Raw genomic sequence first — 27,157 nt, 5'->3', positions numbered from 1 at the left:
ATTATCTTATAAGACATATCATTGGGAGATATTGACAACTAAACTGATATTTATATGCATTTTATGTAAGTAGTGCTATACTGTTATAGATTTACATTGATTTACATTAGCCTACATCAGAAATTCACCAGGTGTTTTTTTCCTCCTTGAGTAGGCTATAAGCTCCATTTTCTTACCATATCATATGAGCAATAAAAGCCTGATGTATAAAATACGAAACTCGAGAAAAGACACATATACAAACTTTTTTTTTAGATTATTTAAAATATGTTGCTCTTATTTAAAAAAGATTTTTATGACTATTATTTCATGTCGGGCTTTACAGTGTCAAAGATACAGGTAAGGAGACAAGTAAAGGTACGGATATACAGATACAGGTAAAAGGCCTTACAGAGTTAAAGGATGAAGATAAATGAAAAATGTGAGAAATTAGATTTACATGATAAGTAAAAAATGTTTAGGTCTATACATTTTATATTTATATAAATATAGGCTAGGCCTATTTTTAGATATGGACTTTATCATTTAGCCTACATGTAAATACAATATATACAATGATAGATTTTAAAGCACTTTAGTGGGCACTTTATTCCCAGTAACTATTTTCACAGTTGCATTACTAAAGTTAAAGAAATTTGATCAGAGTTTTAGAGGATTTTCATCAAACATCCGCGTTACGTAAATCTGAACTTTGAAACTATTTTGACCCTCCGCGCTTTCCATACCCAAAACAAACTTCAGAACTGTCAACTTCAGTCGCGAGCTTTCACTTACTTTCAGATATCAAAAGCCGACAGCGATTCTCCCTTAAACTTCTGCAGAATGTCAGACATTTCACGAAAAATACAGTGCAAAGTTTTATAAATAGACTTATTGAACTTAAGCGAGCGTAACTACTGTTTTTTTTGCTCTGTAGGGCGGTTTCAATGTGATTTCGAGTCAGTAAATGCGTGAGTGAGGAGTGGACGTTTGTGTCAGCAAATTCCGCTTGTAAAGTCCGTTTAATTCACCATTTGATCTGAATTTAGTTACTAAAGTGGCTGTCACGCCGTCTAAAATAATGGATTAAATAATGCTGATGGAGGAACAGAGCAGGTGCGTAACGTTATAAAGTGTCACTTTTTGAAGAAAAGTTCGTCTAAAATTAAATTTCTGTCATTACTTCTTGTCCCTCGTGACGTAAACACGGATGCTGTTATTTTTCCACACAGTTGAACACAATATTGATTTTTGAAATATGTTGACCTCTTTAGATACTCATTAAAAAACTAATGCGTTTGTTCGTTCGTTCCAGCTCTGGAGAAGATGAGGGCTCTAGAGAGAAAGGTGTGCTCTACAGATGGCAGGGCTATTTCTGCGGTGTGTCCCCAGAGAGACTGCTTCTCTCCAGGCCTGTGCTTCATGCTGCCCTGGGGAATTTACATGGACTTCTGCTGACAGAAGGTCAGATCTCTCTTGAAATGAGAATGAAACGACGAGTTACATACAGTTGTGGTCATAAGTTTACACGCACTTTGCAGAATCTGCAAAATGTTAATCATTTTAACAAAATCATAAAAATTGCTTGTTGTTTTTATTTAGTACTGCCTTGAATAAGCTATTTCACATAGCAGGTAGTCCACAAGACCAAAATAATAACTAAATCTATAGAAACGTCACATTTAAAAGTTTAACAAAGAGTCCTTTGTTTGTCCTGAGCATTTAAAGTACCATGAAATTAAATTTAAACTTGTTTTTTTTAATGGAATGTTGTAGTATTTATTATAAATGATTTATCCATGGTCGTGCACATAGGCCTATTCTTTTTCAATAATTCATGTGTCCTTGTAATATTTCATCAACTAACTTCCTCTCCTTCTTGCAGTGACATCTCTTCTCTAAAGTGTTTAGACTCGCATGAGATCACAGCAATAGCAAACCACAACCATCCAATCAATTCCTAAAATCAAGGTTCCTTCTGCCCTACATTTTTTTTCTGGTTTGAGAAGCCAGGTCCTGCACTCTCTTTGCTTTTTGTGTTCTGCCTATTTGAACTCTTTTCAGCGCTGTATGATTTTGAGATCAATCTTATCACATCGTCGAGGACAATTGATCTCATACATAACTATTACAAAAGGGTCAAACATTCTGACTGATGCTCAATAAAGCAACACAATGCAATAAGAGAAAACTTTTTGAATACAATGATCTGAGTAAATTATAGGCTACTTATTTTGTTTTCTGGGAAACATGCAAGTATTTTATTTAGTTTCTGAAGGACAGTGCAAAATGAACTTATGACCGCAACTATTATCATATTTCATAGGATAAAATTCACATACATACACACACACACACACATATATATATATATATATGTGTGTGTGTGTGCATGTGAATATGTGTATATATATATATATTATATTCATCATTTATTTTACTCTCCTGAGATTCACTTACTGTATACTACAGTACTGTAGTTTTTGATGGCGATAAATCAGTAATATTTAAAAATTTCATGGGTGTTTTCCACTCTCTCTCTAACCCCTTAAACATGTAATTGTTTTCTGCGGGAATAATAATTTCAAGCCATTTTAACTGCTTGGTTACAGTACATTTCTAGCACTTTTAGGAATCTGAAGGACGTTCTCTGGATTTTGAAAGTTAGAAGAAAAGTATTCTTAAATACCCATGCCAATTTTCTTTTGGAAAATTGTGGATAGATAGAGATAAAGAGATTTCTCATGAAATCTTTTGGACACAGTCTAATTGTCAAACGTATTCCTTTCTCAGATGGGCATGTGTATAGTTTTGGCGAGCAGCCGTGGAAACGAGTCAGTTCTCAGCCTGCCGGCCCTGTTTTAGAGAGCGCATTGAAGGAACAGCACGTGATCTCCGTGTCGGCGGGCAGCTATCACTCTTCTGCTCTAACAGTGGATGGCCTCGTCCACATGTGGGGGGAGAACTCCCACGGCCAGTGTGGCATCTCTGGAATGGAGCAGGTACCCAATCCCACTCCCGTCAGTGTGGTGGATGGTGAGACCCATCCTCCGCAACTGGTCCAAATCCTAAACGTGGCCTGCGGAGCGCAGCACACTCTGGCCCTGTCAAGAAAGCATGAGGTGTGGGCCTGGGGAAGTGGCTGCCAGCTGGGACTGGTTACCAGTGTATTCCCGGTATGGACACCCCAGAAGGTGGAGCATTTAGTGGGAAGATATGTGATTCAGATTGCTTGTGGTGGGTTCCACAGCCTGGCTCTGGTTCAGTTTCTTCCTTCCCCAGAGGCCAGTCAGCAAACTCGGGATAGATGTGGGCAGTGTAAGCAGAGCCTTTTCACCATGACTGAAAAGGATGACCATGTTATTATTTCCGATGAGCATTACTGTCCGCTTGGAGTGGAACTGGCTGATACTAAACAAGGTCAAAGAAGATCAGGACAAAGTTCTCCAGCTCGGACACCAAAAACCAAAAACTTCTCGCCCAACTCCCAGGTATCCCCACTCACCTCGAATAACATTTGTGCAGGCCAGGGATCCTCATTCGGATCTCAGCAAAATATCACAAGCCAGGAGACTCAACTAGACCTTGCTGTATCTGAGGTTGGGGATGTACGTCTGCGACGAACCAAAAGCACTCCCTACCCTGATGAGCAGGCTCTGAAAGACTACCTCAAAAGGATTTCGGACCAGACCCTCGCTGAGCAGGCCGAGGCCACCTCAGTAGGAGGTTCCCATCCTCCGAGCCGTCAGACATCTCTCACGTGTCCTTTCCGATCAGACCAAAGTGATGAGCTTACACTACGTCCCTCTTCACCGACACTGAGCAGACCTGATAGGATCACAGCTTCTGTCAGACAACGCAGTGCATCAGATACTGTCACAGACCGGAAACACTCTCTCAATTTATTACCAACATTGGATTCCACTTCTGATGATTCTTCACAACACTCAAGTGTGGATGGAGGCATTTGCATCAGTGACCTTTTAATCAGCAGTGGATGTTTATTTGAGTCCTGTGAGGAGGGCGGAGACACTGCTGGAATGGACTTCTGTCCAGCCAATTCTCTGCAAAGTAAGAGCAGCACCAGTCTTATGGACATCACATTAGAGGACACTGGAGCACAAGATCGCAGAGGGTCTTTACCTGGTTTCTCTCCAGGTAAACCTCATGGCTTTTTTAAAATATGCTTTTATAAAATGTTATATCAGTGGCTATAACATTTGATTTATTCTACAATAAGTATGTTTACATGCACTAATTTCCATCAATCCAAATGAATGCAGTTCGAATTCATAATCAGAAAGTTCTGTTTATATAAACACTAAACATTACATTCACATATAAGTTTACATGTGCATTATATGTATTCCAATATGTCAGAAGAGCTTTTTATGAAATATTTAGTAAATATTCAGTCTCCTAAACTGACTAGTTTGTAAGATGTAATCAAACATAGCATGTTCATAATCATATGTAAACATCATCATGTTTACATCATCATGGCACTGTGCATGTGTATTAGAGGTTGCACAGACTAGTTAACTATTCGACTTTAATGATCTGTCATGACGCTTTAAGCATGATGTCAACTAGTCACTGATCATGGCCTATAGAGGGATAAGAAATCTTTGAAGTCCACTTTTACACTCCCTTTCCAAACAGTTAAAATGACAAGTAAATGCATACTCCGAGAGCGCTCCACAAGGCATGTTTGATTATACCATCTGGATGCTCAAAATTCATCGGGAGAATACACGTTTTAAACAGCTTATTGCACACGTAAGTTAAACATTGTTCTAAACTAATGTGCTGCTGCATTGTAACGCACACACACACACACACACACACACACACAGAGAGAGAGTAGCTCGCACATCACACGTGGATTGCGCGCACACAGAAACATTCAGTAGCACAGAAATGTATTGTCAAAACTGTTCTGTGATTTATCAATAAAGTAGCTTAGAAACTGAAAAGTTCTAGCATATATTTCTTAGTAACTAAATCCCACAGCTTCACTATTACTAGAGAGACGCTGCAAGGTAGAATTAATTCACACGCAATCACTCTCTCACTAATGCATTCATATAAATGTAACCTTTACTCTGCTATTTTATCTGTATTTGATTTAGAATGATCAGAAATCTGTGAGGAATATAATGACCCAAAGACAAAATAACTGATAAAAATAAGCTGTTATGTAGGAGCAGTAGCCTTGTGGGCAGCGCTGTGTCATATGCCATAGCTGTGCACAAGGCAACCCACGTTCGAGTCTCAGCTCGAGGTTCAGGCTAGTCAACTCCTAATGTGTGTACCGTATTTTGGAATCCAAATATTCAGATTCAAGCATTTACATGCTCACTTTTTTTCTATTGATCAGATTATTTCAGGTCTGCTCCACCCCTTCGAATCTGATCAAAATTTCCTTCGGATTGAGGCATTGAGCTCAGTCGGATCGATTGAGGTGTTTATTTGAAGGCTTTTCAGTTTGATTGAGCCTTTAACTAATGGCTCAATAAACTGTTAGTAATTAGATTAATTACTAACTGATTATTTGGTTTCATGTAAAAGTCGCTATAAAGTGCGTTGTCTTAATCAACCAATCAGGGCTTTTTTCTGATGGCCCAACTGTTGGGCCATTCATTTAGAATTTCACTTTTCATTCAGAATTTCATCAGGCCAGCATTTTTACTAGCTAATCATCACCAAAAAATGATACATTATATATATATATAATGTATCATTTTTTGGTGACAGTTTAAATTTGCAAGGCATAACAATTAATTTAAAATTTTCAGTTGCAATGCAGCACTGGCCTAAAAAGCCTGAAAATCTGTCTCAGCGGGCCAAGCTTATTGTTGAGGCCAGACAACATAGTAAAGCATGTCCTGTCGAATACTACTTATTTACTTTATGGAACCCCCCTTTTATGGCTTGCAAAAGAAATGAGTCATGGCTGACTGCACAGAGGGTATTTCTACAATGGTATCAGTGACAGTTACTGAAAGCTTTTATTTTCCATGAATCTGGATCAATGTTAATCGTAGTACCAAGACCACTGTTGAAACTCTTGAAATTATTAAAGTTACTTTAAAGGGACAGTTGACCCCAAAATAAACAATCTGTCATATTTACTCACCCTCATGTTGAACTAACCCTTAAAAGAACTTCTTGTAGAAATTTGACTTATTTAAGAACATTTGTATTACACTGTTTTGTTGAATTGCAGTGTCGCCTTCTGACAGTCATCGAACCAACAATTTGAGAGCTGCAGTGGGTGCAGTGACAACAACTTCTACCTCAGAATCCAGAAATCTCCTTCCTTCTCTCTACACTGAGGTGTGGAGTTGGGGGAGGGGCCAGGAAGGTCAGCTAGGTCATGGAGACTATTTGCCCAGGTACAATAGAGCCCTCATAAACACATAAGTGTTTTGTTTATGTTTAACTGTTGGTTTCTTTGACCACAGTGCATGACTGGAAACATTTTTGTTTTCTCCTTGCAGGTTACAGCCTCTCTGCATTAAGAGTTTGAGTAAAAAGGAAGTTGTCAAGATCACAGCTGGAGCAAATCACTCCTTGGCGCTGACAGCTCAGTGTCAGGTAAGGAGGGACTTCAGAATATTTCTCCATTTGATTCTGCAGAATTCTTTCCAAAGAGTTGTAAGCCTTGAACCAAACCTAATGTTTGATTCATAGCAAAAATGTATATACCGGTACATGAAAAAGATGCAAGGTAGAAGACTGTATATCTATGAGGATATTACTTTTTATCCCATAAAGCATTGCGAATTTTAATGTATGATTTTCTTATCAGAAATCTTGCTTTAAACAAACTTTACGTAGGTAGCTAGCTACTAGCTAACGTTACCTTACCAGCTTTCAGATCGTCAACACAATCCTGCTTGTCATTGCCATTGTTATGATAACAGCGACTTCTGTTATTGGTGGATGTTGCTTCAATTTTGTGGACAGTGTAGTACATCAATGTAGAAGGTGCTGGATAGTGTAGAATTTGGCTGTTAAATACAATAAAGTTGCACATGCTAAACACCTTGGTGCTTTCGGAAGGTCTTTTTTTTGAAAAGTTTAAACCAGTGTTATTTTAGTATTTATATATATATATATACTACTATAGTATTTTGAAGTAGTTTTTATTTTTATATTTTAGTACTATTTTTGTAATTTTATGTAATTTTTTTGAAATTTTTATTATTAATATTTTTAAATATTTCTTTATAGCTTTAATTAAATTTTTTAGGTTTTAGAAATTTTTGTACTCATTTCAGTTACTTTCCAAGACAACATTTCAAATTTTCAAAGTTCAAGTTTTTCATATGATGTTTATATTTCATTTCATTTTTATTTAAATTACTGAAATTGATTTTTAACAGTTTTAGTTTACAATAACAACACTGGTTTAAAATTATTAATTAATTATTTGTCTGTTTATATTTTTTAAAGGATCTTTATTTTCTAGATCCCTATACACAGTTTATTTTTCACCTTTTCTTAATAACAATCGGTGTGTATTTCTCCTCTCTCACAGGTTTATTCCTGGGGAAGTGACAAATTTGGGCAGCTGGGTCATATGAATGCTCCCTGCACAGTTCCTAATCTCACCATGGTATACATCCTTTAATTTTTTCATGATGTGCAGTCACCTTTTCTGCAAACCTTCCCTTTTAAGACATTCCTTTCTTTGTATAAAAATGAATGTGCAGTTGTGCATGTTTCGATAGATCTCTGACGGTATCCGTGTGTGGGACGTGGCAGCAGGGCAAACGCACACTTTGCTGCTGGCTGATGGAGACTGTTATCAGCCCATTCTCTACTATAGCGGAGAGCAGGTGCTGGAGAACACCGACAGTGCTCATCCCCTCTCTGGGACCTACACCCAGACGCCCACCCTTCTACCCTTCTGCATGAATGTTCGTATACACTGTTATAACAGTTCATTATTTTTACAATTACTTATTTTTGCTGCAGATAGGCTGTTAGTAAAATGACAATAAACTCTTAAATTAGTTGATTCCAATCTTCTTCAGTGAAGATTGTTATACATACAGTACATTATTACAATACAAAATCAGTGACATAGAAGAAGATTTTTTTTATTATTATTATTAATGATAAAAAATGCAATACATAATAATAACACAATGTGATAAAACAAAATAGACATTCCACAAGACACTATGGGCCAAATTTACTAACAGCTTGTGCCAGTCCAAACCTTCTTTAGGCATTAAAAAACTACTGTCAGGATTTACTAAAGACGCACAGTGAAAAATTAACGCTGAAAAGGTGTGGACAGTTATTTTTGCAGCTGACCTTATTGCATTTGCATTTGTAGGAGTTTCCCTTTCAGACAAAAAATGTATGGGAGGAGAGTATTTAAATGAATCACGCAAGGTGATTTACTAAGGTTTGCGCTAGTCAATTCACTGTTATTTGCGCCATTATTTAAAGCCCAAAAACAGCATCTCTTAAACCAGATGCTAATTTGCGCATCGTTAGTAGATCACATGGAGAAATTTCCACTCCCGTCTGCGCTTTTTTGGAACTGCGCTCTCATGCTGATTTGCCCTGTTTAGTTAATCTTGCCATATATATATATATATATATATATATATATATATATATATATTAGGGATGCACCGATCCACATTTTTTCACTTCCGATCCGATCCCGATACCTGAATTTGGATATCGGCCGATACCGATACTTTTCCGATACCAGAGCTGTGTTTGCTTTAATATTATTGTTTAATATTATTATTGTTGATTTTATATGATGCTGAAATAAACTCCTCTCTACAGGCAAGTATGATATGTACGTATGTATGCATGTATGTCAATATATGTGTATATATATATATATATATACACTCACCGGCCACTTTATTAGGTACCCCATGCTAGTAACGGGTTGGACCCCCTTTTGCCTTCAGAACTGCCTCAATTCTTCGTGGCATAGATTCAACAAGGTGCTGGAAGCATTCCTCAGGGAGTTTGGTCCATATTGACATGATGGCATCACACAGTTGCCGCAGATTTGTCGGCTGCACATCCATGATGCGAATCTCCCGTTCCACCACATCCCAAAGATGCTCTATTGGGTTGAGATCTGGTGACTGTGGAGGCCATTTTAGTACAGTGAACTCATTGTCATGTTCAAGAAACCAATTTGAAATGATTAGAGCTTTGTGACATGGTGGAAGTAGCCATCAGAGGATGGGTACATGGTGGCCATAAAGGGATGGACATGGTCAGAAACAATGCTCAGGTAGGCCGTGGCATTTAAACGATGCCCAATTGGCACTAAGGGGCCTAAAGTGTGCCAGGAAAACATCCCCCACACCATTACACCACCACCACCAGCCTGCACAGTGGTAACAAGGCATGATGGTTCCATGTTCTCATTCTGTTTACGCCAAATTCTGACTCTAACATCTGAATGTCTCAACAGAAATCGAGACTCATCAGACCAGGCAACATTTTTCCAGTCTTCAACTGTTCAATTTTGGTGAGCTCTTGCAAATTGTAGCCTCTTTTTCCTATTTGTAGTGGAGATGAGTGGTACCCGGTGGAGTCTTCTGCTGTTGTAGCCCATCCGCCTCAAGGTTGTGCGTGTTGTGGCTTCACAAATGCTTTGCTGCATACCTCGGTTGTAACGAGTGGTTATTTCAGTCACTGTTGCCCTTCTATCAGCTCGAACCAGTCTGGCCATTCTCCTCTGACCTCTGGCATCAACAAGGCATTTCCGCCCACAGAACTGCCGCTCACGGGATGTTTTTTCTTTTTCGGACCATTCTCTGTAAACCCTAGAGATGGTTGTGCGTGAAAATCCCAGTAGATTAGCAGTTTCTGAAATACTCAGACCAGCCCTTCTGGCACCAACAATCATGCCACGTTCAAAGTCACTCAAATCACCTTTCTTCCCCATACTGATGCTCGGTTTGAACTGCAGGAGATTGTCTTGACCATGTCTACATGCCTAAATGCACGTAGTTGCCGCCATGTGATTGGCTGCTTAGAAATTAAGTGTTAACGAGCAGTTGGACAGGTGTACCTAATAAAGTGGCCGGTGAGTGTATATATATATATATATATATATATATATATATATATATATATATATATATATATATATATATATATATATATATATATATATTAAACAATAGATAAACAAAAGATAGAAAATTAAACAAAGATACACATTATACAGGCCTACACAGTGCTTTAATTTCAGGAAGGTCTACTAACATTTTTCAGGTATGGTCTAAAAAGAATTATAATAAAGTAATCAAAAGTAAAACAGCACTGCAAAGTTTATCATAGATAGATTTATGCTTATTAAAGCTAAAGTTATTCATTCAAGAGCTGTGAGTGATTTTCTCTTTGCCTTTTGTTGTTTGATTCTCAGTAATGGAGCAATCGTCAGCGTGTTTATTAGACTGCTTCCCCTTTAAAGGCCATGGTGCAGGTTAAACACCACTGTCGATTAATGGGTACATAAAGCAGTTAGGATATGTATATAAAGTTAGAAATGAGTGCAGATCTAATAGTCTACTGATGCACCATATTTTCTCCCAACTATTTCCATAACTACGTCCATTTTAGACATAAACTGTTTAAGTGAATCTCCAAGCCGGTCATTTTGACATTTTTGTGTAGGCTACATTTGATCATTTAGACGCGCATATGAAGCCCAAAGTATAATGTGCTTGTCTCGTTGCGGTCTGTTTCGGAGCGCGCGCCGCGGGAACAGCATCTCTTGCGCAGATTTTTGTGCTTTTAATAGCTCTTTTTATTATTAAAAGCATCCCGCAATTTAGCAACAGTAGAGACTGCATTTTACAACAATCACCGATCATGCTGATGGGCTGTCGTGTTGTGCGCGCTGTGGCACCGCGTGAGAGATCTCTCTCTTTCTCTTCTGGACTGTGAATAGCAAACATGCATCACAGACAAATGGTTTAATTAATACGGCTTTGCAAACATTGCATTTTGCTGTCTTGCTCTGCTGTGGTGTTTCCAGTGTGAAGTATTTCCACCATAGGATTTCCACACAGTGAACATGTTGGCAGCTCAATGCTATCCTGTTAGCTGGCTGCAAACTGCGGAATGGATTTCCTGAGGGGGGGGGGGGGGGGGGTCTCTGTGTCTCATTGAGCCGTGCCTCTGTTCAGGAAATCCATTCCACAGTTTGCAGCCAGCTAGCAGACTAGCCGGCGGGCCGCGGGAATCACTTTTGGAGTCGTTTCAGCAGACAACGTTAAAGCGCAGACATGGCTCATGGATATCGGATATCTCCGCAGGTTGGATCGGGAAAATCCGATATGTGAATTACGCTGGTATCGGTCCCGATACCGATACTGGATTAGGGATCGGCCCCATCCCTAATATATATATATATATATACACTCACCTAAAGGATTATTAGGAATACCATACTAATACTGTGTTTGACCCCCTTTCGCCTTCAGAACTGCCTTAATTCTACGTGGCATTGATTCAACAAGGTGCTGAAAGCATTCTTTAGAAATGTTGGCCCATATTGATAGGATAGCATCTTGCAGTTGATGGAGATTTGTGGGATGCACATCCAGGGCACGAAGCTCCCGTTCCACCACATCCCAAAGATGCTCTATTGGGTTGAGATCTGGTGACTGTGGGGGCCATTTTAGTACAGTGAACTCATTGTCATGTTCAAGAAACCAATTTGAAATGATTCGAGCTTTGTGACATGGTCCATTATCCTGCTGGAAGTAGCCATCAGAGGATGGGTACATGGTGGCCATAAAGGGATGGACATGGACAGAAACAATGCTCAGGTAGGCCGTGGCATTTAAACGTTGCCCAATTGGCACTAAGGGGCCTAAAGTGTGCCAAGAAAACATCCCCCACACCATTACACCACCACCACCAGCCTGCACAGTGGTAACAAGGCATGATGGATCCATGTTCTCATTCTGTTTACGCCAAATTCTGACTCTACCATCTGAATGTCTCAACAGAAATCGAGACTCATCAGACCAGGCAACATTTTTCCAGTCTTCAACTGTCCAATTTTGGTGAGCTCTTGCAAGTTGTAGCCTCTTTTTCCTATTTGTAGTGGAGATGAGTGGTACCCGGTGGGGTCTTCTGCTGTTGTAGCCCATCCGCCTCAAGGTTGTGCGTGTTGTGGCTTCACAAATGCTTTGCTGCATACCTCGGTTGTAACGAGTGGTTATTTCAGTCAAAGTTGCTCTTCTATCAGCTTGAATCAGTCGGCCCATTCTCCTCTGACCTCTAGCATCAACAAGGCATTTTCGCCCACAGGACTGCCGCATACTGGATCTTTTTCCCTTTTCACACCATTCTTTGTAAACCCTAGAAATGGTTGTGTGTGAAAATCCCAGTAACTGAGCAGATTGTGAAATACTCAGACCGGCCCGTCTGGCACCAACAACCATGCCACGCTCAAAATTGCTTAAATCACCTTTCTATCCCATTCTGACATTCAGTTTGGAGTTCAGGAGATTGTCTTGACCAGGACCACACCCCTAAATGCATTGAAGCAACTGCCATGTGATTGGTTGATTAGATAATTGCATTAATTGAACAGGTGTTCCTAATAATCCTTTAGGTGAGTGTATACAGTACATATTATAAAAAATATATGTAAATTGCACTTGAATACATAATTTTGCTAGTAAGTATCAGTGATTGGTTGATATGTATACTATTAATGGAAGGTAATTGTGTTAGTTTTAATGTTTGTGAATAATTGTTTAATGTAAAGCAGCAATTTATTCTAATTTTGCTGTTTCCTTTGTGAAGATTGGTTATGTGAGCAAAGTGTTTGGGGGAGGACTGAATTGTTTGGCTTTGGCCGATCAGAACGCAATGGGTTTCATAGCGACGGTCCACGAGCTTGCTTCGGCAGAGAGGAAGTTCTACTGCATCCTCAGCAAGGTGAAGAGCCAAATCCTGAGCCCCCTGCTAGCTCGTGGTATGTAACGGATTCTTTTTTATATTGCACTTTTCGTTTCGATCTTGTGGATTGTTATTGGGTTTTATAATTGGATATTGATTGTATCTGCTCTGTCATAATGTAGCGAGTTTGGGCTCGTCTCTGGGTCAGTCCTCCATGTTGCTGTTTCAAGAGATGGCTGGTAGTTTCAGCAAGCTTTGCCATCTGACAGGACAGCACTCAGCATCCCTCACCAACTTCCTGCAGCGAGGCAAAGCGATCAAAACACTGGTCTTGATCAAGAACACAGCCATTTTCATTGACACCTATAAAGAGCAAGTATTCTATTCATACTCAATAAGAGAACAGCATCTTTTATATTTTAAAATCTCTATAATAACACCAAAGATGATTTTCATCCTCAGGTACAGCGATCCAGTGGGAAACTTTCTTGTTATGGGAGGATTCCAGTCATTGCTGAAACCCTCACAGTGCGTTGTCATACCTGAGCCAGCGTACTCATTAACATATCATGATAATATCTACGCTATCATTAATTGTCTGAGGTTCTAGTTGTACAATCACTCTTTGTTCATGCATGATCTGTTTCTTCAGAGAATTATTTGGGAAGAAACTGGAGTTGATACATTCTCTGCTAGAGTCCAAGGAGAAGAACCCATCACCCTGTGATCTGTTAGTCAACTTGTTTTGCATGCCCTTACAGCACCTGCATAGGTATAACAGATTACTTCTGAAACTAGCCAACTGCTTTGAAGTGGTAAGAAAATAATCCATTTCTCATTATGCTCTTAAATGGAATGAAAGTGGCATGAAAATTCATGACATTAATCTTTTATTGTTTAGAACACTGAGGAATACCAGTGGATTCAAAATGGCTGCTCCAAATATGAAGCTTTAGCTCGCTTTGTCAGCAAGCAGAGAAAAGATGCTGAGGCCACTTTCAATTTCTGGAAGAACTTCAAAGCAAAGAATTCGGTATGGTACAGAATATGAATTATGGACTTATGTTGCAGTCACTTAACTGTATTATAATTATAAAGCAGATAGCTACAGCCCTGGCTTCTGATTGGAAACAGCTATGATGTGCAATAGTACCCATCTGCCTGTCACTGCACAGATCCTATAGCTGCTGTTTTTGTTGTAAAAACAAATTTTGGGGTCGGTAAGATTTTTCTGGTAAGAAGTCTCTCACCAAGGCTGCATTTATTTTATCAAAAATATAATTAAACAGTGATATTGTGAAATATTATTAGAATTTAAAATTACTGTCTTCTTTTTTAAAATATATTTTAGATATTTTTATTAAAATGTATTCCTGTGATGGCAAAGCTGAATTTTCAGCATCATTACTCCGGTCTTCAGTGTCACATGATCCTTCAGAAATCATTCTAATATGCTCATTTTATCCTCAAGATACATTTCTTATTATTATTATCAATTTTGAAAACAGTTTTGCTGCTTTGCTGTATTTTTGTGGAAATTGTGATGCATTATTTTTTCAGGATTCTTTGATAAATAGACAACATTTATTTTAAGTATAAATCTTTTGTAACATTATCGATGAATTTAATGCATTCTTGCTGAACTCAAACTTTTCAACTAGGAATACACAGAATGTTCGGCAACCGAATAAGTGAAAAGACGGAATTAATTTTGCCAAACAACAATTTTATGTTTTTGATGACGCAATCAAATAGCAACCAGTGTAGAGTGAGAGGCGCGCACACTTTATAAATGCAGCTAACATGTCGGCATTGTGGAAGCATTGTCCGAGAAAGACCAAAAATGGCCGTTTGCAGACACTGTTCTGCTGAATTGTCTAGAAGGGGTACATCTGGAAAAACGAATAGGCTAATAGGCAGCTAATAGGCTATTCAAGAAGGGAGGCTCAAATATGGCCAAATAATTTATTTTTATTTATTTTTTGTTAAAAAAATGTTCAGCATTAAGTAAATATTTGTAAATTGTAGTTAGGTAATTTATTTTTTCTTTGAAAAGCAAGACAAAATAGTAAAAAGCATTTTATTAAATTTATGCAGTGGTGAAGAATTTGCTAAATAAATGAAAAAAAAGGCAAAAAAACATGTTCGGTATCCTGCCTTCAGCCAAGTGTTTCATTATATTCAGTTTCGTATTTGGCCTAGAATTTTCATTTCGGTGCATCCCTATTTTCAACGATAGTGTTTATCTTCTAGCTGAAGTGAATTTGGTTCACTTCATTCAAATTTGATTAGATGTACCTAATGAACATGCTTAATAAAATACCTGCTGCACATCTAACCCTTTAGCTAGATTCCCAATGTAGCACTGTCTCACTTGTTAATTTATTACAAACCTTTCTGTCTTACACTGCAGTCCGGTTGGAAAATTAGCTTATTTGACCTGCAGCTATTTTAAATGTTTTAATTAAACTCTAAAATAATTCACACGTGAATGAAACGCACAAAGCATGAAGTTCTAACAGCTGATGCATCAAGCATTCACACACTGTAGTGTAAATAACAAAATTCTTGCTTTGAGAAATATAGCAAAAATGAAAACACCCTCATTAGCATGAGTGTGTGTCAAGAGTACTTGCATTGTGCATTTGAGCTGCAACAATCTACTAAGATCCAAACAAATATCAAATAAGATTAACTTTTCATTCTTACCATACCAAATGTGTCGTCATTACTAAGCAACAGTTTTTCTTGTCAAAGATTAGGGATGTAACGATTCACTCGCAACCGGTTGAAAATCGATAAAAATGTGTGACGATTCAAGTCGGTTGAAATGTTAAACGAATCGCGAAACACGTTTTAAACAGCAGGGCGCGTTTACTGTATAGCCTACTGTGAAGTTGTGAACCTCGCTTTACAGGCACAATAGCAGCGAGCACACACTGGTGTGTAGCTAGCGAGTGTTTTCACTTCATTCATGGAACTTGATCTTGTGTGAGCCAAGCTCAACTTCCATAGGAATGAACTGAAAACGCTCGGTTTGCTCCGCTCTCGCCGCACCAGTGTGTGCCATAGACTGGTGTGCACGCGCCGTCAAACAGTAGACATGGCGACGGCAAGCGTAGATGTTGACGTTGACTCATTCAAATCGGAGGTGTGGCGGCATTTTGACTTTCCGTAGACTAATAATAATCACCACCGTGAGAAGCACCAGTCACCTCTTACTAGTGTAATGATACAAATTCTAACAAAATTAGAATCTTGCCTTTCTTACAATGTAAAACCCCTGTCAATCTGGTACTAATTTTACACAGTCTTTTACATAGTGTGCGAAGTTACCAGTGTCCAGCCTCTTGACCAAACAGACAGAAAGACTGAGTTGAAACAACCTTGAAGGGAATTTTTTTTATGTAGTTTTATTATTTGACAAATATATTTTAAATTAAAAAGAAATGGGCAGCATTTTGTCTGAGAAATAATAAAAGGGACACTTTTGTCTTAAATCTCATTTGTTAAAAAAATCGTGAGAAAATCGTATCGTGAAACCAGTATCGTGAATCGTATCGCATCGTGAGATGAGTGAATCGTTACATCCCTATCAAAGATCAATCTGAGAATGGTTTTCAAAAACAAATAAGAAGAAAAATAATGCAAAATAATCCAGCATCTTGTTGGCTGGTGTTAATTTCACACCCTGGCAGGCAGTACTTGTGAATGTATATTACTTCCCCTGTATAATGTGGTTAAGTTGACCTACTTACTATTTCCTTTAATTGAAATTGAATTGCTCAGCAAGCTGCAGGGCTAAATGCCAGCAGATATGACCACATACATTCCAGATATGTTTTTGGTTAGTTTATGTGCAAACCTGTTGGTGGCTGGGCAAAAGGATATGCACATGTGATGTGTGTCTCCATGTGTGCAGTTCTCTTTACCTGATCTTTTCTTTCTCAGGAATCTCTGCGTAAGCCGTCTCGTCGTCTGGTTTGTGAGAGCAGTAATAAAGCTCTGACGTTACAAAACGCTGGAAGATTCTCTGCCAGCTGGTTCATCCTCTTCAGTGATGTCCTGGTTCATGCACAGGTTAATACATTTTTAACACAAATTTTACCACCCTGTAATTTTCATTACACTCATTTTTTCATGTCATTCATGTTCTTTTTTTATTTTCTTCATTCATTTAGGGCACTATTCCTTCAAAGAAGCTTGTGAGTATTGTGTGTTTAAGTTCCTGCCTGGCCTGCACAGAATCAGTGTATACTTTAGGGTTTGACTTGAGACATTGAATGCATTTTTGCTCTTCATAAGCCTATGATAAATTGTTGGATATTTTAAAATATGCTAATATAAGTGTCCCAAGCTAGTTATCTGCTGGCATCTTTTGCTGTTTTTACTTTTAACTGAAGTGCATTATTCTGCCGAAAAGAAAAAAATACAAGTACAGTTATGCTATGATGAAATCTGATGTACAGAAAGAATAGGCAACAGAGATGATAGCGTGGATGTGACAACTTGCTCTAACTTGCTTGGAATCTTTTTTAAATACTTTAAACTTTAAAACAAGGCCAAAAATGGAATTTAAAAAAATCAGAACCTGTAATACATAATTTTTTTGGTTACACTTTTTTTTAAAACGTGTCTTTGTTAGTGTTATTATACATTAAGTACTAAGTAATATTAATTGACTTCATGTATTTACTATAGGGTAAGGATTAGGGTTGGGGTTAGTTGCATGTAATTATGCATAATTTATAGTTGTTACTCTTCAATATGTTTGCAGAGCAACTAAAACTAAATTAACAATGAAGCTACATTTATTTAAACTATAAAAATATATCAATTATAGGCCCTGTCCCAAATGGCACACTTCATAATTATGCACTTTCGGTCTTGTGGACTTACAATGGCTGCCGCGTGCACGTGTCCGTTAAGTCCATGAGACCGTGGGGAGTCCCATTTGTCATTTTAGGTCTTAGAAGGGTGCTTGCGAGCTCCCCATTTGCGGTCGATATGTGGCCTCGATGCGCACTTTTGCCAAGCCCGCACTGATTCACAGTCAAAGTGGCGTTACGTCACAAAAGTACGGACTCGTAGGAAGACTGCGAGTGATTAGGGTGCCATTTGGGAGAGGGCCATTGTTTTCATTGTGTGTGTGTGTGTGTGTGTGTGCGTGCGTGCGTGCGTGTTTATTTTCAAGTATGCTGGGCTTAATTTGCTTTATTTTGCTTTGTGGTTTTTGAAACTGAACTGTGTATGCAGTGACATTTCGCTTGGTTGGTCTCTATTTCTTCTTTGTCCTATGCCAGCGGCTTGAAAACATTCAACATTTAAATGTTTCAATTCCTTCTTTGTCTGCACAAGCTTTTAATAACAGCTTTTTACAAAGTCTGTAAGAAGTAGAGTTGTGTGACCGATTTATTTATTAAGTTAGACAAAGACCCACAATACTATCATATCATGTCATAGCACATCATAACATTTCACATCATATTAGTGTCATTGCATACTTTTTATTTCCACAAAATGATTTTTTTTTTTTTTACTTTGTTGATTAATGCTGTATTTGTTGTGAAATGTTTGGGTATTGGGTGTGGTTTTCCTTGTGCACTAGAGTATGTCATTATTCTGAATTATGTAGGTACATGGTGTGTGTTTGTGTGAATGGCTTTTCTTTGAGAAAGTCTTCAATATGGCTAATGTATTTCTTCTTTCAGGCAAACCTGTTATATTTACAAATTGTATACATTTTCTGTTTAAATGTTCTTTCCTGACTCTGCAGCAACAGCAGCAGCAGCAGCAGCACACCATGCAAAGGCTTTAGTTTTTATTCCTGTAGATAAGGGAGTGGTTTGCTTGTGTAACTGAATAAACTCTCTTTTTTTCTACAGTTCTCATCTCACTACATCTACCCCCTTGCTACACTGTGGGTGGAGCCCATCTCAGATGAAAGTCTGGGCATGTAAGTTACTCATCTGAGCATCTTTTATCTTTAATTTGAACAGTTCTAGGACATTTTAGTGTAGTTTAATTTAGCACATGACATTTCATTAAATATTAAACCGTTGGGAATGCTCTTGCACATACTAAATGGGAGTTTCAAGGACACTGCTGTGCTTATAAAAAAAAAAAAAAAAAAAAAAAACCTTTCTGCCCCAGTTTAACCTATAACTGTCATTGCTAGACTTGCCCTTAAGCTGACCACACCTGAAGATAGCTTTGTTGTTCTGGCATCTTCCCCTCTGGAAAAGGTAATGCACTGATGCAGTCAGAGTTTGATTAAGAAGTTTCTCTGCTTAGCGTTAATTCTGCCGCCCTCTTCCTATCTGTTAGGGAAAGTGGCTGAGAGCCATTAACCAGGCCATTGAGGAAGTGCTTGCTGCAGGCCTGAACAGGAGGACACATGTGTCTAGAAGCAGCCAGAATGGAGATCCTCCTGTGTCACGTACTTCCACCTACACTTTCAGCAAAGAGGGCCGACTCAAGGATGCTTTGTACGAGGGCCGCTGGCTATCAGGCAAACCTCACGGCAAGTGAGTGCATGCCAATGCTCACTGTTTTTATTCACACTTTATACAATAAAACAATCTTCTAATAATTGCTCTCAACCACTTATGCAGGGCTGTCATGCATTTGTTTTTTAAACAGCATCATGTTGTAGCTCAAATGAAAGTGGCTCTTGTCTGTTACTGCGGTTCATGTGTGGTACATGTGCCTTCTGTTCTCCTTTTCTTTAAATAGAGGGATTCTGAAGTGGCCAGATGGGACAGTTTACTGTGGCACATTCAAGAACGGGTTGGAGGATGGGTCAGTACACACACTGTTAAAGATGAACATACTTGTGATTGCAGATTCTTTGGAATGTACAATACCATTCAAAAGATGGGGTCTATAAATAAAATATATGCTTTTATTCAGCAAGGACACAATTGATCAGAAGTAACTGTGAAGACATTTAAAATGTTACAAAAAACACATTTTTAAATAAAGGCTGTTTATTAAGCACTATTAAGTGTTTTCAACATTGATAATGATACGAAATGTTTCTTGAGCAATGATTTCTGAAGGATCATATGACACTGAAGACTGGAGTAATGACTTCTGAAAATTCAGCTTTACGATCACAGGAATAAATTACATTTTAAAATATATTAAATAGAAAAGAGTTATTTTGTTTAAATTATTGTTTTACTGTATTTTGATCTAATAAATGCAGTATAAAAGAAAAACATTGAAAAATCTTACCAACCCCAAACTTTTGAACAGTAAAGTATATGCGTTTTATACTCTTCTCTGTGTAGATTTGGAGATTATATGATGCCCAACGCAACCCTCAACAAGTTTGAGCGTTACCAAGGCCACTGGAAGGAAGGGAAAATGCATGGCTTTGGCACATACTGGTAATAATTATATAAATATGTGTGTGTTAAACATATCTTTTTGGCATTATCAGTTTATCAAACATCTTGAACCTTGCCCATGTTCTGACTGCTCCGTCTTTGCAGGCATGCTTCAGGTGAGGTATACGAGGGCTCATTCAGGGAGAACACGCGTCATGGTCACGGTATGTTACAGAGTGGGAAGATGGCCTCTCCTTCCTCCAGTAGTGTGTTTGTGGGCCAGTGGGTTCAAGGAAAGAGAACAGGCTATGGGGTGTGTGATGACTTCAGCAGGTATGCGCTTTGTATTTACCAAATGGGAGATTTTAAACATCCTCCTGCTATAAACAATTCATCAACTTCTTTCTATATATCCCAGAGGAGAGAAATACATGGGAATATGGCTTGATGACCAGCAACATGGAGACGGGGTCGTTATCACTCAGTTTGGATTGTATTATGAAGGAAACTTCTCTAATAACAAGATGATGGTCAGTTGAGTTGGGGACACTATACTATTACATAAATGCCTGCATTTGCTGATATTGAATATATACTTATTATTATTTTATATTATTTAAGTAGCATACTACAGTATGTCTTTTTTTCTGATACAGGGCAATGGGACTCTTCTCTGTGATGATGACACAGTCTTTGAGGGCGAGTTTTCAGAAGACTGGACTCTGTGTGGAAAGGTGACCTTGAAATAATGTGACAGTTTCCTGTGACAGCAAGTCTGTTGAAACCATATTTGTGATTTGTGCATCTAAGTGTTTGTGTGTTTGAATCTCCTGTGATTTTCTGGATGTGAAGGGCGTCCTATTCATGCCTAATGGTGACTCATTGGATGGGGTCTTTGATGGTCAGTGGGGATCCGGTCTGAGAGTGGCTGGAACTTTCACAAAACCCTTTGAATCTTTGAGGAGAGAAAGCAAGATGCCGTAAGTTTGTCATGAATAATGCTTTGGCCTACTGTATGTGTATTTGTACTGTATTTTTACGTGTGTGTGTGTGTAGTGTGGCTGGTCAACACGCAGTGCCTGCAGAAGAAAAGTGGAAAGCCGTGTTTGAGGAGTGCTGGGGTCGACTAGGCTGTGAAACTCCTGGTCAGGGACTGTATAAGAAAGCCTGGGAGAACATCGCCATCTCCCTCACTGCCAGACGCAGACAACAAAGAGATTCGTATGTACACACACATGATAAACGAGTAAAGGTGCACACAACACACAAAAATGCTTTGTGCCCTGCAACAAATAATGAAGGATAAGATGTCACCTTCTTTAAAAAACAAAAAAACAAATACTGATTCAATAGTTCACCAAACTTGAACTTTGGTACGCAAAAGACAACTTCTCTGTTCAAATGCACATGAATGTAAGTGTATGAAGCATCTTAATGTGTGAAGAAATCACCAGTGACATATGTATGTTTGTAGTCCAGAGGAGCTGAGCCGATCTCAGACTAAGATGCTGGAGAGTCTTGAGGTGATTCCTCAACATGTGGGCCCTGTTACTGCAGACTCCTACAACAACATTCGTCGGTATCTCTTAAAGGTGAGACTTCCAAAAGCGTATTAACACAGAGGGCCCTATTTTAACGATCTAAAAACCCAAGTGTCAAGCGCAAGTAACTTTGTGGGCAGGTCTTGGGCACTGTTGCTATTTTCCCGGCGGGATAAATGCCTCTTGCGCCAGGCGCAAATCTAAAAGGGATTGGTCTGAAGTAGCTTCATTATTCATAGGTGTGGTTTGGGCGTAACGTGAAAAAAAACAATCAGAGCGTCATCTCACATTCCCTTTAAGAGCAGGCGCGCTTGTTCTAAAGCGGATTCCTATTATAACGGCGGATTTGCCAGGCGCGCGCCAGGAGCGGTTCACAGCCGAGGAGAGCAACGTTCTCGTCAGGGCCGTAAAACACAGAGAAGTGACATTGGGGATGGAGAAACCCACCCAAATTAACTTCTGTTAAACAGGCGTATGATAATTTGGGTAAATGTGTAAGCTACATGTATGCTTTTATAATTATCTATCTATCTATCTATCTATCTATCTATCTATCTATCTATCTATCTATCTATCTATCTATCTATCTATCTATCTATCTATCTATCTATCTATCTATCTATCTATCTATCTATCATAATGTATGATTTGCAAAAATGAAAACTGCTGCTTAGATGAGAGAATCAAAGTGTATGCGCGTTGTGCACACGCTACATTGATTATGGCCAAACATGCGCCCTTAAAATAGCATAATGAACAACGCGCCACTGACTTTAGACTAGTTTTTTTCTGGTCAGTGGCGCAATTGTTTTATGGAACAGCAAAATAGCAAAAGGGATTGTTGGCGCCGGAACACGCCTCCTTTTTTGCGCTGAACCGCCCCGGGGAGCGCAAGTTCATTTCCTAGTTTAGCGACGTGCTTCTGTGGAGGGAAAATCGCGCTTTGCGCGGGTGCAAAATAGGAATGATACATGCGTCGGTGTACAAAGTCAATTGCGCTGGGTGCAAGATAGGGCCCCAAGTCTGCAGAACTGTACAGATGCCTCAAAAAAGCATGTGGACACTCATTGGACAATAGGACATGTCATTGCAATAGATACAAAATAGTTTTTACAGGTGGTCCATAAAGAGCAACTACAGGTAGACATGTTCCACTAGCATTTAACAGCTATAAAGTGTTCAACTACTTTTTGATGTTTTGAAATGTGTGCTTGTGATATTTGTCTTTAAAATAAATGCAATTTATTTAAATATTTTGTTATAAAATGCACTTCCACTACTGTTTTTTTTTTTTTTTTTTACTGTTTTTTACTTTTTAAAATAATGTTTTTGAAAGAAGACTCATATGCTTACCAAGTGAAAACAGTAATATTGTTAAATATTATTACAATTTAAAATGTAATTTATTCCTGTGATGGCAACGCTGTATTTTCTACAGTCTACAGTGTCACATGCTCCTTTAGAAATCATTCTAATATGCTGATTTGGTGCTCAAGAAATTTTTATTATCAATGTTGAAAACAGTTATATATTTTGTGGAAATGGTGATACATTTTTTCAGGATTCTTTGATAAATGGAAAGTTCAAAAGCACTTATTTGAATTAGAAATATTTCGTAACATTATAAATGTCTTTACTGCCACTTTTGATTAATTTAATGCATCCTTGCTAAATAAAAGTATTAATTTCTTTAAAAAATATCACACCGATCTTTTGTACAGTAGTGTACATTTATACATTTTTAAATGTCTGAATACCTTTTTTGGGGGGTGTAATAACTCCCTTTAGGCCTGTGACACCCCTCTGCACCCGCTGGGCTGGCTGCTGGAGACCCTCGTCACTGTGTACAGGATGACCTACGTTGGTGTGGGCTCCAACAGACGCCTCCTACAGCAGGCAGTGGAGGAGATCCAGTCATACCTAACACGCATATTCCAAATAGTCAGGTAACAAGTTCTCGCTTTTCTGTAATTGCTTCACGGTGAGTTCCCACATACCATGCGATTTGCAAAGTTCATTCTCCTTGTAGTGAAGGCCCTGTTCTTCTTTCATTATTACTGCTTTATTACATAATGAATTTTGCTAGATGTAATAATGGGGCATACTATTAATTTCATTACAATTCTCATAGACCCCTGCATTAATTGATTTTCCTGACAAAGCTGTTGTTTTTCAAGTGTTATAAATATTTGCCGTAGGTTTCTGTTTCCTGGTATTCCTGCGGACGGAGGTTTTATTCTGGATTCCTCCAGTTTCTCAGATGAGGGCACAGACTCTCTTAACAGCAGTACACACTCAGAAACTCCACAGCAGGGGTAATACAGCACCACTATGACTGAACTACAGATTTGCATCACTACTAGATTTACTCAGAAACTGTTAAACATGAAAATAGCGGATCTGTCCCAAACCTGGTGGAACACCTAACATCTGTTTGTGTGTGTAGATAGTTAGATACTTAGATATAGATACTGTCATAACAATTAAACAGGCTTGTGTGTGTTGTGTGTTCTGCAGTTGGTTAGTGAGCAGCTCAAGTCTTCTCCTGCCGGTGTTGCTGCCGAGGCTTTACCCTCCTCTCTTCACCCTCTACACACTAGAGAAAGAGAGAGAGGAGGAAGTGTACTGGAACTGTGTGCTAAGACTCAACAAACAGCCTGATCTCGCCCTCCTAGCCTTCCTTGGAGTACAACAGTAAGTGACAAAAGGAACCATACAAGATCAAATATTACTCTATTACAGTGTGTATGATGCATTTATAGTGGCCCTAAAAACTATTGGATGCTTAAAGGCCAATTCACACTACGCCAACAGACAGTTGGTAGACAGTTTTGTAGTTTTTAATTGATAAATCAATTGATATATTCTTTAAAATTAAGACAAAATATATTTGGACACGGGTCCTTGGTGATTAATTCAAAGCCATTGCAAAAAATGCATCAGTTGAGGTCAATTCGGTAACACTCTCTATGAATCATATATTTATAATGCATGCATAATGCCTTATAAATAAATCTTATATGTTGTATTATCTCATAATCATTTACAAGTGCTCCTTGTCTGCTTTAAGTAAAGTAAAAAAGACTAGGTCTCCTCTTAAACAGCCATAAGATATTATGAAGTGGTTTGGAATATGGTTTCTTGGATTTGGAAGTAATTTGATTGACTGGTGCCACGGCGCCTGTGCTATGTATGTGCGTACTGACTTCACCTTAGGAGATTGTGCATTTTTCTGTAACAGGTTTGTTTTTGTAGCTTGAATATATATGCCTCATATCACACTTTTTTCCAAATACCTTCATTCAAACTCATTTACACCACTTTCATTCTTCCTCTCATTCTTGAAGTGAACTTTTGCCTGTATTGTGATTAGATTCACTGTTCTCTTGAACTTGAGAATGCGAGTACAGACTGACACGAGCGGTGTGCAATAAGCCTGTCTGTGAGATGTCTGAGGCGCTTCCTGTCCGGTGTACGGCCGGTAAACGCTCCGCCAGAGCCCCTAGGAGACAATGAACAAGCCACTTTTTCCAACCCGTTCTCATATATGCCACATGTCCAAGAGGGCAAAAAGCGCCCTAGTGTCTTTATTGCTATGTGCAGGTAAACTCATGGCAATTATAAGAGAAGTCGCTGAGAATTTTGTTTCCATTTTATTATATTTCAATGGTATCAGTAAACAGTGATTTACTGTCGTGAAGATAAAAGTGTTTAAGAATCAGATTTAATAAATATATTTAAATCTAAGCTGTGACTTTGATAATTTGATTTTTTGTTTAGTCAAACTTCTGAATGGCTGGCAACTTAAAAAAGTAGAAGTCAAATTGGCTTGTGATTTGAAAAATGTAATTTCAAATCCTGATTATAATGTATTATAACTGTCATTACGATTATTCATGAGATGATACAACATATTATAATATGCTTGCATATAATGCATTAAGAATACCCTTATAATGCATTATAAATATAGAAAAGTGTTATCATTAAGTCTACGAAAATGTAATATTATATTTGATATACAGTATTTTATATTTTGTTCCTTATGCAATAAAATGTTTATATTTTATGCATGGTTTAATTGTCCAAATACTTTCCATTGTCTATATATACAGTATAGTAATGACTAATCAAAGCCTCTGTCCAGGAAGGACGGTGGCTTTTAAATTTTATAGATGAATGTCTCTTTGTTTTCCAGAAAGTTCTGGCCAGTTTCTATCTCTGTATTGGGAGAGATAAAGGAGGTAAACCTTTCTGTCATTTCTAAGAAAATAATCAGTGATGAAACTCGTGGTAAAATAAATAACTTAAATGGTTCAATTGGATTTATTGGACAGGTCTTGCCTAGTACTAAAGACGCCTGCTTTGCTACTGCTGTTGAAACCCTGCAACAAATCAGGTAAAGACTGTCTGTGTGTAACATGGATAGAAAAATAGCTACAACACTTTAGTAGCAGCTTTCTTATATTTTCACTGTTGTCTTTGCTTCTACAGCACAGCATTCACTCCCTCGGACAAGTTACAGGTGATACAGCTGACCTTTGAGGAGGTCACCCAGGACGTGACAGGACTGCTTGGGCTGGAGTTTCTATGGTCCATGGATGACCTCTTTCCAATCTTCCTCTATGTAGTGCTCCGCGCACGGTACTTTTCCAAACCTTTCACTGCATATAGACCTCACGGCAATTAAGTTATCAGTTGAAACATTCAGTTTGTCTGCCCACGTAAAGAACCTTTTGCTTGTGAACGTGTAGGATCAGGAACCTGGGCTCTGAAGTCAGTCTGATAGAGGACCTTACAGACTCCAGTCTACAGCTGGGACAGCTTGGGTTCATGTTGACAACTCTCAAAGTGAGATTGAGATTACATTTTCTTTTTTTCCACACATAATCAGGGACAAGAAACATTGCACTGGTTTTATCAACCAATTGTTTTATTTGAAAAGCTAAATTTTAAGGATAATCTTATCCCACACAGTCACTAGTCCCCTTTAATTCTTTTCCATCTTTTACTTAAATCTCTTTCTCTCTGTTTATCTCTGCTTTTTAGGCCTGCTACAACCAGATTCAGCTTGAGAAGACTACATAGGGATGGGTTGGTTTGTGAGCAGCTCAGCTTTCCTAACTTGCGCACATTCTTATGGAGAAGGTGCCGTTTAAATAGACACGGATTACAGGTCAAAGTCAAGATGTGCTCATTTAATTCAGGCCTTAAGCACTGTGCTACAGAAATTACTTCGATTTTTATGTTTTTATACTCTCACACTGACCATTTGACAGACAGTAAAGTTACACCTTGAAGAAACGTCCATATTAACTGGGCAGAAAAGAGACGTCATTTGTTTTATACAAAATCGTTATACAACTACAATTATTCAAG

General features: G+C 38.4%; 1 protein-coding gene across 1 annotated transcript; it reads left to right on the top strand.

The window, feature by feature from the left end:
• Positions 1-969: 969 nt before the first annotated feature.
• als2a (alsin Rho guanine nucleotide exchange factor ALS2 a) lies at positions 970-26,987 on the top strand. Its single transcript, XM_056251705.1, has 33 exons — positions 970-1,095; positions 1,295-1,443; positions 2,773-4,137; positions 6,209-6,377; positions 6,483-6,579; positions 7,526-7,603; positions 7,719-7,907; positions 12,808-12,979; positions 13,086-13,275; positions 13,366-13,431; positions 13,556-13,718; positions 13,805-13,936; positions 16,855-16,983; positions 17,085-17,108; positions 18,789-18,859; positions 19,082-19,148; positions 19,231-19,430; positions 19,639-19,704; positions 20,199-20,297; positions 20,403-20,570; positions 20,656-20,767; positions 20,894-20,971; positions 21,090-21,217; positions 21,294-21,458; positions 21,712-21,829; positions 23,567-23,724; positions 23,977-24,093; positions 24,296-24,472; positions 25,977-26,022; positions 26,116-26,177; positions 26,273-26,422; positions 26,533-26,629; positions 26,828-26,987. The coding sequence occupies exons 1-33, from the start codon at positions 1,073-1,075 to the stop codon at positions 26,864-26,866; spliced, it is 5,064 nt and encodes a 1,687-aa protein (XP_056107680.1). The 5' UTR covers positions 970-1,072; the 3' UTR covers positions 26,867-26,987.
• Positions 26,988-27,157: the final 170 nt, after the last annotated feature.

Source organism: Rhinichthys klamathensis, unplaced genomic scaffold (assembly GCF_029890125.1).
Source record: "Rhinichthys klamathensis goyatoka isolate OS25496 unplaced genomic scaffold, OSU_Roscu_1.1 h1tg000088l_1, whole genome shotgun sequence".
NCBI lineage: Eukaryota > Metazoa > Chordata > Actinopteri > Cypriniformes > Leuciscidae > Rhinichthys > Rhinichthys klamathensis.
Note: the sequence above shows the minus strand (reverse complement) of the source record. Positions and strands in the feature narration are given on the sequence as shown.